This window comes from Lycorma delicatula, chromosome 12, assembly GCF_047948215.1.
Source record: "Lycorma delicatula isolate Av1 chromosome 12, ASM4794821v1, whole genome shotgun sequence".
Lineage (NCBI taxonomy): Eukaryota > Metazoa > Arthropoda > Insecta > Hemiptera > Fulgoridae > Lycorma > Lycorma delicatula.
Window position 1 is genome coordinate 67,963,779 of NC_134466.1, and position 16,201 is coordinate 67,979,979.

Below are 16,201 nucleotides of genomic sequence, written 5' to 3' on the forward strand. Positions count from 1 at the left end.
GTTTCCATCTTTGCCTTCGATTTGACTTATGTTTTTGTAAGTTTCATTGTATTCATAATCATTTCCACGTCAGATTATTTTATTAGTCTTTAACAACAGAAAGGACGTCTGGTTGCTACATGGCTAAACAGATTTTATCCTCCAATAGATTGATCATGTTTTATAGATTTTGGCCCACAATCGTTTGGTATATCTTCATGCGGTTTTAATTTTGAATTTTCTAATTAAAATGCACATGAGGAATTACACAGCACATTTGAATTGCAGTTACGGTTAAACTGTATGAAAGATATTCAATTTGAGACCTTTCATATCGTGAACAACTCATCGTCTCATATGAGATTACATTTGTTGTAGTAGTTCTCATTATGAATAAGAGACTTTATGAATAAGACATTTTAAATAAGCTGCTTCCAAAAGATCATTGAAGTTGAACAACATCGATACGGTTTCAATTAATGACATTTGCATTTGTTAGTGACTTGTGATTATTGCAGTTAATGCATCTTAAAATACTAAAACAAAAGAAGAAATTTGTCACCTTTATTGTATTTGTGTATTTATTCGGCATTTATTTTATTTATTGTGTTGTATGTTTTTGTTGTCTGTCAAATCATGTTATTGCAGTTACTGGTTACTCAGTTTTATGTTGTATGTGGCTGTGAGATGAACTATAATGACTTTTCATGTACTTCCTAGTGGCATTTATTTTAATAAGAACATTAAATTAATAGTTAATAATTTGAAAGTTTCTAACTTTTACTATTCAAAGGGTTATTCATCTTCAAGTTACAGTTTTAAAATTTTTACCTAAATTGATTCCTTTATGCAGTAATCACTGGTGACACGTAACACAAAAATAAAAAAAAATAAAAATTAAAACACTTTTGGTCATGTCTGTGATGCATTTAAAATACCAGAAATAGCCGAGCTATGATCTCAGTGTTGTTTCTTTTTGAAAATAATGGAATTCGCTATGCATTCATTTCCAACAGTGAAAAAAAATCTGGTTGTTGAAGGGCTGTGTCTATTTCATGAGATTAGCTTTCTGATTTATAGTATTATAATCAGCTTAGAGAATATGAGATTTCTTTATTTCTCAGATTCCTTATTGAGCCACGTTTGTGATTTTTTGTTTGTTTTATAACAGGACTGTCATTTTTAGGTGTTATTACTGTCACATCATCTTCAACCACAGCAATTATGTCGTAGGAAAAGAAATATTATTTATATTTCTGAAAATCTGCTGGGCAAAAGAAGTTTTATGGAAAAGTTTTTATATTTATATAAAATCAATAGTTCACAGTGCTGCCTTTTTTATGTAAAAAATTATTTAACCGATACGATGCACTTTCTTCATCATATCTTTAATATGCTGATCTTTTAATCTTAATTTATTTCCTACATCCTAAATTTTCATATTTATTTTATTGTGTTGATCGACTCCCCCTTGCGTTTGATTTCTGAATTATCAGTGAATGAGTTAATGACCTACTAAACTTCTTCTAGTAAGATTTTGCCATAGGCTTATCATTTCAGCCGATTCAGTTTAAATTTTACGAGTCTGATTAATTGTTAAACATCTTAACAGTTTTAATACATCATCATGATGTTCTACATTCAGCAAAAATATTTTTTTAATTTTTTTTATATTTCCTAAATATATTTTTGAAGTTATCAGATTTTACTTAAAAGCTTTTCTATCTTGTAACATTTTATTACTTAAATTTTATTACTTAAATGATATAAAATTCAAACGGATATGAATTCAACTGCGGCAAGAACTTAGGTGGGTATGAGCACTCCTTGACACAACGTAATTGAGCTTGAGAAAAGTTCTACGCTTTATGTTACTGGACAGCACCATTCTCAAAGCACCACTATTCATGAAATTTGTTTTGAAGTAACTGAATTGGTTTGCGCTTGCTTTCTGAGGAGATTAATTCAAGATCCATCTTGACCTGTTATTTTAATGAAAATGATCCCTCAATACTGTCTCGGCAGTCATTTTCTTACTGGATTCTAATTAACAACAAATCTAAACCTGGTAATCCAGAAGTATAACAAGCTATAAGTACAATTGCAATATGAACAAGATGTGTGGCCAGCTATGGGTCTTTTATTCAATCAAACTATACTAAGTATTTAATTATTCCAGAAATTAATGAATCGGTCAGCAACTAGGAAGGAGAAAACTTTTCTCGAGTGGAAAGTTCTGGCGCTCCTTTGAGATATAAAGCAGGATAGACTTGGTAGTTGCTTTGGGAGTGGTCAACAAGTCGATGACAGAAATATCTTGAAAGCTTATTCCTGCTTCCTTCTGTAATTATAATTGATATACTTATGTATATTAAAAAAAATTATGAAGAAACAGGAACGGCAGCTCATGCAAAATTTCATTGTAGAAAATAGATTGGAAAATGAGAGCATATGAGTGAGAGGGAATGAGTCTATAAACCGTACTGCTGTAGCTAGATGTTTCATTTTCCATAAAAATAAAATGAGTGAATTTGTTTATGTACTCTTGAGCACTGATACTGACATCAGTGACCTTGATGACTTGCCCCGATATGATCTTTACAGCTACTGGTAGTAACAACTAGCTTCCTTTCATCACCACTTCATTTAGTCACAAGCGGTGATGTTTTTTTTTTTTTTTTACAATAGATAGATTATAGAAACTTTATTTTTCGAAAAATTCTTTGCGCCTAGTAACAAGCCTTTTTACTTTGTTACATTCTTTATACAAAAAGATTCTGTTACTTATATTTTATTACATGTCCTAATATTAACACATAATTGTTTCCTTTTTTTACTTTAATTATTATTTTTGTTTAATGTTAATGTTTATTCAAATTAATCATTAGCATTATGTATTTGTTTTATTTCTTTTACCCTATTTATTAAAAAAAAAGACCAATTTACTATAATTTGCTATTAATATGTGCTCTATCGTTTTTACTGATTTGTAAGAATTAGAGGAGCACATGTGCCATAATCTAATCCCTCTTTCATTGTATACATGAAATGTAAATTAAATTAAAAATGTTTCAAAACTGATACTTTCTTAGCCGGTTATGTAACTATTATTTCAAACTACTTATAAATATCTAAAAATATTGCGACGGTTTTTTTATTTATTTTATTATTGTTGTTATTCTTATTGTTCATTGTAAAACAATATACTTAATTCTTTGAATTTAAATCGCTAATATCTTAAATAAAAAAATTGTCTTATTAATAAATTATTTTTTTACAAATGGGCATATATTTACATAATTTATTTATAAAACAAATTAAACTATTATTTCATTATCGTGTGATAAAAATACATATAGACAGTATTTTTTTACTTACAATAATTAAATAAAATAAAAGCAATTAATGAACTGTTTTGTTAATCTTTATTAATATTGTACTTTGTTCATTATTAATTGTTTTTATTTTAAAAGATGTGCTAATTTTTTATAAATGTTTTAATTTTATCTACATTGTTTTATGCTGATGTACTGAAAAATCTGTGCTGTTTAATCTTCTCTCCCCCCCCACCACCATTATATGAGGCTGGATCACATATTAATCATTCTGGTTTTATATTTAATCTGTTATTAATTCTAGGTAACATGAATACTTTATAATCAACAAATTATAAAAAATAGAAATTTTATGAAAATTATCGATTAAAAGAACAACTATTCAATCAGGAACAACCCCTCTAGTTTATTGTTCAGAAATTCCAGTTAAAGTTGATTCTAGTTATGACATTCATTCTTTCAAATAGTTCATCAAATTGTTGTAATGAAAGTTTGTTATGATGCTAATTTGAGAGGTACCTCTGAACAAAATTTATAAAATTATAAAAGGGAGAACTGACAGTGTAAGTTTTATAAATTGAAAAAAATTGTTTTTTTTTTCTTTTTAATAATTTCACACAAATTTTGCCTGCGATTATTAAAAATAAAAATTTATTAACAATTTTTTTTCAGAGCCTTCATTTCAGTCACTTTCAAGAAAACTTATTTTTAAATGTTGTCTAACATTACAATACATTTAATTTTTATGTCCAATACTCTGGGTATGGGAGTTACCATGCTGTATTTGATCATCTTCTTCTTCTTCTTCTATTCAACCTTTACCCGGCTTCTTTGAAAAGAAAATATAACTTTGATGTAAAGTCACATCAGTGACGCTTATCGTTCCTTTAATCTACTGACTAATACCGTATACGATCTACCTGATAGATTTCGTTTTTAAAAACTACATCTGTGCAGATTGATTTCAATGTTTTTTCTAAAGAAAATTCATGTATTCTTTTGATTTAATTTAATTTTTGTGTGTAATTTATTTATTTTTTTTTTTTGTCTTCAGTCATTTGACTGGTTTGATGCAGCTCTCCAAGATTCCCTATCTACTGCTAGTCGTTTCATTTCAGTATATCCTCTACATCCTACATCCCTAACAAATTGTTTTACATATTCCAAACGTGGTCTGCCTACACAATTTTTCCCTTCTACCTGTCCTACCAATATTAAAGCGACTATTCCAGGATGCCTTAGTATGTGGCCTATAAGTTTGTCTCTTCTTTTAACTATATTTTTCCAAATGCTTCTTTCTTCATCTATTTGTCACAACATCTCTTCATTTGTCACTTTATCCACCCGTCTGATTTTTAACATTCTCCTACAGCATCACATTTCAGAAGCTTCTAATCTTTTTTTCTCAGATACATCAATCATCCAAGTTTCACTTCCATATATAGCGACACACCAAACATATACTTTCAAAAATCTTTTCCTGACATTTAAATTAATTTTTGATGTAAACAAATTACATTTCTGACTGAAGGCTCGTTTCGCCTGTGCTATTCGGTATTTTATATCGCTCCTGCTTCGTCCATCTTTAGTAATTCTACTTCCCAAATAACAAAATTCTTCTACCTCCATAATCTTTTCTCCTCCTATTTTCACATTCAGCGGTCCATCTTTGTTATTTCTACTACATTTCATTACTTTCGTTTTGTTCTTGTTTATTTTCACGCGATAGTTCTTGCGTAGGACTTCATCTATGTCGTTCATTGTTTCTTCTAAATCCTTTTTACTCTCGGCTAGAATTACTATATCATCAGCAAATCGTAGCATCTTTATCTTTTCACCCTGCACTGTTACTCCGAATCTAAATTGTTCTTTAACATCATTAACTGCTAGTTCCATATAAAGATTAAAAAGTAACGGAGACAGGGAACACCCTTGCCGGACTCCCTTTCTTATTACAGCTTCTTTCTTATGTTCTTCATTTGTTACTGTTGCTGTTTGGTTCCTGTACATGTTAGCAATTGTTCTTCTATCTCTGTATTTGAACCCTAATTTTTTTAAAATGCTGAACATTTTATTCCAGTCTACATTATCGAATGCCTTTTCTAGGTCTATAAACGCCAAGTATGTTGGTTTGTTTTTCTTTAATCTTCCTTCTACTATTAATCTGAAGCCTAAAATTGCTTCCCTTGTCCCTATACTTTTCCTGAAACCAAATTTGTCTTCTCCTAACACTTCCTCCACTCTCCTCTCAATTCTTCTGTATAGAATTCTAGTTAAGATTTTTGATGCATGACTAGTTAAACTAATTGTTCTGTATTCTTCACATTTATCTGCCCCTGCTTTCTTTGGTATCATGACTATAACACTTTTTTTAAGTCTGACGGAAATTCCCCTTTTTCATAAATATTACACACCAGTTTGTATAATCTATCAATCGCTTCCTCACCTGCACTGCGCAGTAATTCTACAGGTATTCCGTCTATTCCAGGAGCCTTTCTGCCATTTAAATCTTTTAATGCTCTCTTAAATTCAGATCTCAGTATTGTTTCTCCCATTTCATCCTCCTCAACTTCCTGTTCTTCCTCTATAACACCATTTTCTAATTCAGTTCCTCCGTATAACTCTTCAATATATTCCACCCATCTATCGACTTTACCTTTCGTATTATATATTGGTGTACCATCTTTGTTTAACACATTATTAGATTTTAATTTATGTACCCCAAAATGTTCCTTAACTTTTCTGTATGCTCCGTCTATTTTACCAATGTTCATTTCTCTTTCCACTTCTGAACACTTTTCTTTAATCCACTCTTCTTTCGCCAGTTTGCACTTCCTGTTTATAGCATTTCTTAATTGCCGATAGTTCCTTTTACTTTCTTCATCACTGGCATTCTTATATTTTCTACGTTCATCCATCAGCTGCAATATATCGTCTGAAACCCAAGGTTTGCTACCGGTTCTCTTTATTCCGCCAAGTTTGCTTCTGCTGATTTAAGAATTTCCTTTTTAACATTCTCCCATTCTTCTTCTACATTTTCTACCTTATCTTTTTTACTCAGACCTCTTGCGATGTCCTCCTCAAAAATCTTCTTTACCTCCTCTTCCTCAAGCTTCTCTAAATTCTACCAATTCATCTGACACCTTTTCTTCAGGTTTTTAAACCCCAATCTACATTTCATTATCACCAAATTATGGTCGCTATCAATGTCTGCTCCAGGGTAAGTTTTGCAGTAAATGAGGTGATTTCTAAATCTTTGCTTAACCATGATATAATCTATCTGATACCTTGCAGTATCGCCTGGCTTTATCCAAGTGTATATTCTTCTATTATGATATTTAAATTGGGTGTTGGCAATTACTAAATTATACTTCGTGCAAAACTCTATAAGTCAGTCCCTTCTTTCATTCCTTTTGCCCAGCCCGTATTCACCCACTATATTTCCTTCCTTGCCTTTTCCAATGCTTGTATTCCAATCTCCAACTATTATTAAATTTTCATCTCCTTTTACGTGTTTAATTGCTTCATCCATCTCTTCGTATACACACTCTACCTCATCATCATCATGGGCACTTGTAGGCATATAGACGTTAACAATCGTTGTCGGTTTAGGTTTTGATTTTATCCTTATTACAATGACTCTATCGCTATGCGTCTTGAAATACTCCACTCTCCTCCCTATCTTCTTGTTCATCACGAAACCTACTCCTGCCTGCCCATTATTTGACACTGAGTTAATTACTCTAAAGTCCCCTGTCCAAAAGTCGCCTTCCTCTTCCCACCGAACCTCACTAATTCCTACTATATCCACCTTTACCCTATCCATTTCCCTTTTTAAATTTTGTACCCTACCAACCTTTTTTAAGCTTCTAACATTCCACGCTCCGACTCGTAGAATGTTATTTTTTACTTTTCTGGTGATCCCCTCCTTAGTAGTCCCCACCCGGAGATCCGAACGGGGGACTAGTTTACCTCCGGAATATTTTACCAAGAAAGACACCTTCATCTTTGTTACATGAAAATTCAGAGAGTTATATTTTCTTGAAAAAGAAGCAGCTGTAGTTTTCCATTGCTTTCAGCTGCGCAGTACTCAGAGGACTGAGTGATGTTGATATGACCGTTTAAGTCATTGTGACTCACGCCCCTAACAACTACTGAAAGAGCTGCTGCCCTCTTTCAGGAATCATTCCTTAGTCTGGCTCTCAACAGATACCTCTCCAATATGGTTGCACCTTCGGTCCAGCTACTCTGTATCCCTGAGCACTCAAGCCCCCTCACCAACGGCAAGGTCTCATGATTCATAGAGGAGGAATTTATTTGTAAGGAACAGTATTTTTTGAGATGAGAGAGAAAACCTCTGAGATTTGACAAGAAGAAAAAGGAAAAAATGGAAAGTTTTGGGGGAGGTGTTTTAATTGAATATTTTTAAAAACTACGAGAGGTTATCTCTAAAGTAAAGATAGTTTTATTGTAAAAAATTTTATTCTGAAAACTTTATAAATATTTTTATTTCTCTTAAACTACATACCCTCTATTACTTCTATACATAGTCGCAACATGAATTAAGACACTTATCGCAGCGATACACCAGCTTCAATATATTTTCGTCGTATTCTTTTGCCGCCAGTCCATTTAGCCGCTGATAAATAAATAGCATTTTTAAATTCATCGTCATCCGCGAATACCACTGAAAAATTTTTTCAACTTCCCAAATTAATGATCGTAAATTTCCTATCCAAATGTTCCAGTAAATCACGTGTCAGATTTGCAACTTGTGGACGTGCATTATCGTGCAGCAGGACGACGCCGTCGGTCAGCCGCCCACGTCGCCGATTTTGAATGGCACACCATAACTTAACATAGAGTTTTGCAGTAGGCTTTTGCATTTATAGTCGTTCCACGCGGCATGAAATCAATCAGCAGTATGCCAAACCGATCCCAAAAGACTGGTCATCAGTTTGCGTCCAAATGGCTGTGGCTTGACATTTCTCGGTCTGGTTGGTGATTGATGATGACGCCATTCACTTGACTGCCGTTTTCTCTCTAGCGTTTAATACGAAATCCATGTTTCATCGCCGGTAACGGTAGAATTAAGGAATTCATCCCCTTCTTCTAAGTAGTGAATCAAAAATTCCAAAGCAGATCCCATTCGGATTTTTTTGTGGCGTTCCGTTAATAACGTGCAGCACCTAACGTGCACAAACCTTTCTGAAGCCTAAATGGTCATGAACAATGCGACCGATAACAGATGTTGAAATATCAGGAAAAAGAAGGGCCGGGTCGGATATCTTGAGCGATATCTTTTCTGATTTCATCATCGACGCATTTCAACAAATCCTCGGTGATTATCGACGGCCTCCTTGAACGTTCTTCATCGTGAACATTAATTCTGTTATTTGTAAACCTTTCACACCGTTTTCGGACGTTGTTTTCATTCTTTACCTTATCACCGTACACGGCAACCAATTGCCTATGAATTTTAGCCGGCTTAACGTTTTTTGATGGTTTAAAAGATGTATGACTCCACGTATATCAAAGGCGGTGGCAACATCGATTTTCCTATTCATTTATAACGTAATAACTCACACGTGTTACTTCTTACAACGCGATATCTTACATACAATAATGCAGTACGTATATTACTTTGTTTTTCCTGTTTAGCCTCCGGTAACTACCGTTCTGATAATACTTCAGAGGATGAATGAGAATGATATATATGAGTGTAAATGAAGTGTAGTCTTGAACATTCTCAGTTCGACCGTTCCTGAGATGTGTGGTTAATTGAAACCCAATCACCAAAGAAACACCGGTATCTACGATCTTAGTAAAGTCAGTTATTTTTATATGGATTTGAATACTAGATCGTGGATACCGGTGTTCTTTTGTGGTTGGGTTTCAATTAACCACACATCTCAGGAACGGTCGACCTGAGACTGTACAAGACTACACTTCATTTACACTCATACATATCATCCTCATCAGAATTATCTAAACGGTAATTACCGGAGGTTAAACAGGAAAAAGAAAGTTTTAAATTAATGGGTAGAAGATAAATGAAACAGTAACGCGGAATATAATAATAAAAATGGAGATCATAGAAGTTAAAGTCTTAAGATATTAAAAATTTACAATAATAAAATATTTCTATTAAATTAAAAGATAAAAAAACGTCTTAAACCACTTTAATACAAATAAAACCATTTTTTTAAAGATTAGATTTGATATCTCTTTATCAGATAAAAAACAATATCTTTACGGATTGATGGCATTATCGTTTGTTTTTCCCCCCTCTCTATTGATAATACTTCTATTATCAGCGGATATGACTCGCGCTACATGTGTGCCTTGAGCTATTATGTGTATGAACAAATTAAATTTTAAGTAAACATCATTTCACTTAAGATTTTTTTTTTTATTATTGAGATGTCTGCTAATACTGATTAAAAATTATTTTTCAAATGACTAAATGTAAATAAACTTTATTGTCGTTATTTTATTGATTTTCTTAACATAAAAATTTTTTTGGTTTTTTTTTTTTTTAAGAATGATATATTATTTTTGCGTTTTTAAACGCAATTAAAGAAACGAAATAAATACCGTAAAACAAATGGAATCTTTTACATTTTTTTTTACGGCAAATGTAATTAAATTAAAAAAAATATATAATTAAATTATAACAAAAATAACAAGAGAAATAAACATTGAAAAGGCATCTGTGAGAAATTAAGTAAGACAAAAAACACGTGTCGGCAAAAAATCCGGAGCAAAATAAGAAAGAACATTTAATTTATAATTTAGTGTAAATGCCAAAAGAAGAAATACACTCAAGTTTAATTTTAAGTTGGCTTTTTTTTTTTAAAGAAAAAAATTTAACTCGTTTTAGAAGAAATAAGAAAAATACAATTTTTACGCCTTTTTTATGTGAGATTTTCAAACTTTTTAAAATATGTGTGTTTTTATATTTACGAGGATTAATCTAAATGTTATTTATTTGGAACGGGTAGCATTATAAATCCACCGTGTCGGTCTAGCGGTGAACTCGTCATCGTATAATTTCCCCGGAAATGTTATTTTAGAGTACGTGTTAGTTAATATAGTTTCGATTCAGTTTGCCGTTTTGTTATCTAAACCTAATTCTGTTAATATTGAAAAACGTGATGTTGTATCTACCGACTCGTATGTTTTATGAAAATCAATAATAGTTATAAGATATACTCTTATTTTGACATTTACAATATTCCATAATATTTTTGATATTAAAAATTTGCTCTGCGCAAGTTGTATTTTTCCTAAATCCACGCTGACATTCACCCGGTTGAGGATGCAGTCGAGATTCTGCACGATTAAAAGGACCTTTAGATGGAATCTTTTATGTAACTTTCGAAAGCGAAATTCTCCTGTACTTATTCGGGTCCGTTTTGGATCCTTTTTTTTATGAAGCGGATAGATGGGTGCAGTCTTCCAGTGTTCCAGAATTTTTTTTATTACTCCGTATTTCGCTAAACATTTTGACTAGGAATTCATTTGCCTTCTTCCACTTTTCTGCTATAATTGAATTTTTCCCAGAAGCTTTATCATTCTTAAGTTCTTTAATTAAGTTTTGAATTTCATCCAAATAACGGAGGCGTAAAGTTTTCTGCATTATGGTTGTTAATTTTAAAATTTAAAGTTTCTTTTGGTTTCTTACAATTTAATAAAATTCTATTTTATTAAGATACGGTGCAAAAAGTTTAAAATTTGCATTTCACGGAATTTCATAGAACATGAGCTAACCTAACAGTGAAATGAAATTGAATTTGGCGAGGGGGGGGGGGAAATAAAATAAGCATGAAAACATTATATTTCAATTCAGTTAGATTTGTAATAAAGAATACTTTCAAAAAATACCTCGAATTTTGTTAGACGCGACGTTTTTTTCCATTCGATGAACCGCGGGACTCGAATATGGTATTTTATTCATTTTTTTAATGTACCATTACGAATCACGCCGCTAGATAGCAGTACTTGATAGTAATAGGTAGCGTACAAAAACTTGATAATGTACTTGAAATAATAAAATTTATTATAAAAGAATATACTAGAACGTGTTTTACTAGTAAATGCTGTTATGTAAATGAAAGTACTAAAGATGAAACAATTTTAATTTCCATCTCTTCTTTAAAAAAATAAAAATAAAAGTAGTAGTTTACAAGGGATTATAGTAGTTTTATTAAAAAAGAAATAAATAAAACAGAAATAAATTCGATTATTAAAATCGAATTTAACGATAAAAATCGAGGATTACACTTACGAAGTAATAAGTACTATATTACATCACGGATTTTCGATTTTTAAAGGTCATTATATTAGTTTTACTAAAAACGGAAAAGTATGGTATAAAGTGAATGATATCAACAAAAGAATTGACCTTGAAATTCAATTTTTTTTGAGGCAATAAATTTTAATAATAAATCCATAAGATAACAATCAGTAATTCATAAAAAAATAAAAGAATAATCTAACAAAACGCAGCGATAAAAAAAAAAAAAATTACAATGAAATTGCGAACCGTACGGAAGAGTCTCGTAGATATTTCTTCCGCTCAAAAACCAAAAATTTCTTTAATATAAATAAAACTATTTTTAACAAAACGATACTGATGTCAAAAAAGGTAAGATACTATTGTTTAAAAAAAAAAAAATACGTGTTAAATAAAAATCTTACCGGCCCGATTTCATTTATTAAACAACGAATAATCATAAGATTATTCGTTGTTTAATAAATGAAATCGGACCGGTAAGAATTTTGTGAATAATTTATATTTTATATTTATTATTTATATTTATTATATGGAACGCTTAAACATTGTTTATTATCTAATATTTTTTGTCTATTACATATATTTAACATGAATTTTTTTTAAAAGAAAATTCTAAATTAATAACAGATTTTGATTATAGAAATGTTAGTGTCTTACTTTTTTGATATCAGTATTGTTTTTTAAAAACAGTTTTATTTATATTACAGAAATTTTTGTTTTTTGAGGGCAAGAAATGATGTCTTTTCATTTTCCTGTTTAGCCTCCGGTAATTACCTTTTAGATAATTCTAAAGAGGATGATTAAGGATGATATGTATTGAGTGTATATGAAGTGTAGTCTTGTACAGTCTCAGTTCGACCATCCCTGAGATGTGTGGTTAATTGAACCCAACCACCATAGAACACTGTTATCCACGATCTAGTACTCAAATCCGTGTAAAAATAACCGACTTTACTAGGACTTGAACGCTGGAACTCTCGACTTCCAAATCAGCAGATTTGGGAAGACGCGTTCACCACTAGATCAACCCGGTGGGTTAAAGAAATGATGTCTGCGAGACTCTTACCGAACGGTTTATAATTTCATTGCAATTTTTTTGGATAATGTATTTATTGATAGATGATCTTTTTAATCTTATAATTTTATTAACTTTTTCTAACAGGTTGTGGATGGAAGGATATTGAAAACAAGGATATCACATACGGCTAACAGTTAAAATTTTGTTAATTATTTTTACATTTTACTGTTTTATCAGTTTGACTTGAAAAGTTTTTATTTATTTTTATTTGTTTTCTATATTAAATGCCATAAGAGGTGTAATACAAGTAGATCCTTATCCGAAGAGTATTTTGTTATATAAGCTAAATTTTTTACTGCCTTTTCTACTGTACTATATTTTAATTAATAGACAAATTTAGATTCTTTTTCCTTTTGATTTAACTAATTTAGAAGTTTTCCTTTTACTTCGTGTAGCAATTTTGTTCTTTATTCAAAACCTTGAGTGAGCCGCCGGAAATTACAAAACATCTGAATTCAAAGTCATTTCGCTTTTAAAATGCAATTTTTAATCCAGAGAACAAAAAATGCTTTATCTTAAAACGACTTTATCGATATTAGTTTCATTTGTAATGTTAATACGAATATATTTTTAATATGCAAATTTATCTTTCTTTTGTTTATATCATCATAAGGATATTCTATCTTTTTTAATCGGCGCCACTATTATTGCGCAATCTTACTCTGTTTTATTACCTGTTTTTTGAAGAAGAGGTGTGGGAAATCTTTTAAAAAAAAACCATCGACCTGATTTTGTATGATGAATTTAAACATTGAAAAGCAGAAAGAAATCCTCAAAAACTGAATTAAAAAAAAAGATATTTAATTTGAAGGTAGACAAAAGATATTTTTTAAATAATTTTATTTGATATATTGAAGATTAATCTTTCTCTATTTCTATTTATTTTAATAAAGAAAATATCTGAAAATGGTTCACATATTTTTTTTAATGGCGAAGTTAAATTGTATTTAGTTAAAAAAAAAATTATTTTTTAAATAACGATAAAAACCTTTTCTTCCGGTGTTAAGTTTGACTACTAGAAGCTCCATTTAGGTAACACTCCGAAATATATTATTTGTTTAGAACAGGATTACTTCCTTTCTTTTTCTGTTTAGCCTCCGGAACTACCGTAAAGAATTACTTCAGAGGATGAATGAGGATGATATGTATGGGTGTAAATGAAGTGTTGTACTGTCTCAGTTCGACCATTCCTGAGATGTGTAGTTAATTGAAACCCAACCACCAAAGAACACCGGTATCCACGATCTAGTAATCAAATCCGTATAAAGGTACTAGGATTTGAACGCTGGAACACTCGACTTCCATATCAGCTGATTTAGGAAGACGCGTTAACCACTAGACCAACCCGGTGGGTTATAAATCTTTAACCAGTATACAGTTTCTCTTTGGAGATTACATGTAAGAAAACCTAAGATTTTTATAGGACTCCATGAAGGTCTTTATAAAATAGTCAATTCCCCTCGATTTACAAAAAAAAAAAAAAAAAAAAAATATTAAATACTATATTTTACGATATTCGAACTTTCTTTTTCGACAAACATGTTGTACTTTTGGAAAACTAGTAAAAGAACTCATTCTGGGTTCAATGAGATCAGAGAACCTCTTTCGTACTCCGCATGTTTTACAGTTAAGTAAAATATGAAGCGTTTTGTGATTATTTATTTACGGTATTTAATGGATTTAAATATATTTTTTTACTTTTATTCATGCTGAACAAAAAATCTCTAGATATTTGTACAAATGTCTTAAAAAAAGAAATATTAAAAATCGAGATACTGAGTCGATCTTGGTGAATAAAGAAAAAAACATTTCCCGTGCATTTTTTCTCAGAAACTACCGATAACATTTTTTTTTTTTTAAATGTGGTACGCATGTAATCATTCCATTTCCCTTTAAAGGATGAGTTTAAGCTCCCAATTTTAAAACCTCCTTACGATCAGTGGAAGTATTCAAAAAGCTTTCCTTTAAATGAACGACTTTATGATAAATAGTCGTGGATTAAATGTCAGCCGTTGAGAATTGCAGATAGTTTTTATAATATTTAAAAAGTTTTAATATTTTATGATTATAATCCTATTTCATATTGAAAAAAAAAAGTTCAAAATATTTTCAAAAAGTTTTATTCTACATTTAAACCAGTCAAATTATTTATTTATTTATTAAAGTTATTTATTTTATTTACAAAAGATTATGATATTAAAATGACAAAAAACGGTAAAAAAACCTATGTTTTGATAAAAAAAAAAGAAAATCATTTTATGTTTTCACTATCGGCAGATCGTGAGCTCAGGATATTTGAAAACCAGAACGATGATTTTTTCCTTAGGTCCTATAACTAATTACAACATGATCTATGTTTATATATCTCTGAGTAATGAAAAAATAAATACGAAATCTTAAAACGGGGGTAGGTAAAGTAATATTTTGTAAAACAAATTCTTTCACAAAGTTATCTACTGATAACTTAACGAATTCGTAATGTAGTAGAAATAACGTAGATGGACCACTGAATGTAAAAATAGGAAGAGAAAAGATTACGGAGGTAGAAGAAATTTGTTATTTGGGAAGTAGAATTACTAAAGATGGAAGAAGCAGGAGCGATATAAAACGCCGAATAGCACAGGCGAAACGAGCCTTCAGTCAGAAATATAATTTTTTATATCAAAAATTAATTTAAATGTCAGGAAAATATATTTGAAAGTATATTTTTGGAGTGTAGCTTTATATGGAAGTGAAACTTAGACGTTCGGAGTACCTGAGAATAAAAGATTATAAGCTTTTATGAAATGTGGTGCTACAGAAGAATTTAAAAAATCAGATGGGTGGATAAAGTGACAAATGAAGAGGTGTTGCCGCAAATCGATGAAGAAAGAAACATTTGGAAAAATATAAGAGACAGACTTATAGGCCAAATATTAAGGCATCCTGGAATAGTCGCTTTAATATTGGAGGGACATGTAGAAGGAAAAAATTGTGCAGGCAGGCAACGTTTGTAATATGTAAAACAAATTGTTAAGGATGTAGGATGTAGGGGGTATAGTTGAATTGAAACGATTAGCATTAGATTGGGAATCATGGAGAGCTGCATCAAACCAGTCAAATGAATGAAGACAAAAAAAAATCTATTGAAAATTTAAGTAAGACTAGATTTTCGATAAATAAAATAAAATAACGAAAATATTTTATCCCATTATAATTAATAATAAATTATGTTTAAAAAAAATTACCTTTTCCTTTGTGGATGTGAACTTCAGTAATCATTGTAAAGCTCTAAGTAAAACAAACAAAAAAACCTACGTAAAACAAAATCCCAGTTTAAATTGGGATATAATTTCTTTTAATTGTTATTACATACGAAATATAGTTTTTAAAAAAAAATAAAAAAATAAATAAAATCACTAGTTTTTTTTTTTATATGTATATACTCGTCATTTATATTTGGAGAATTTATTTATTATTTAATTAAACAAGAACTAGTTTTTCATTTTAAAAACACATTATTTAGCCGAC

General features: G+C 30.6%; 2 protein-coding genes across 11 annotated transcripts in view; one reads left to right on the forward strand and one right to left on the reverse strand.

The window, feature by feature from the left end:
* LOC142332836 (EF-hand domain-containing family member C2-like) overlaps positions 1-16,201 on the forward strand; it is a 367,638-nt gene that overhangs the window by 185,101 nt on the left and 166,336 nt on the right. The gene's annotated exons all lie outside the window — the stretch shown is intronic.
* The window catches only part of LOC142332838 (facilitated trehalose transporter Tret1-like), a 94,612-nt gene that overhangs the window by 24,982 nt on the left and 53,429 nt on the right, over positions 1-16,201 (reverse strand). Inside the window, exon 1 of one of the 4 annotated variants that reach the window (XM_075379475.1) lies at positions 15,919-16,022. The exons of the other annotated variants lie outside the window; for them this stretch is intronic. Coding sequence (XP_075235590.1) covers positions 15,919-15,952 — 34 coding nt within the window. The 5' untranslated portion in view covers positions 15,953-16,022. Of the gene's footprint in view, positions 1-15,918; positions 16,023-16,201 lie in introns of those variants that run through there. 4 annotated transcript variants of the gene reach the window in all.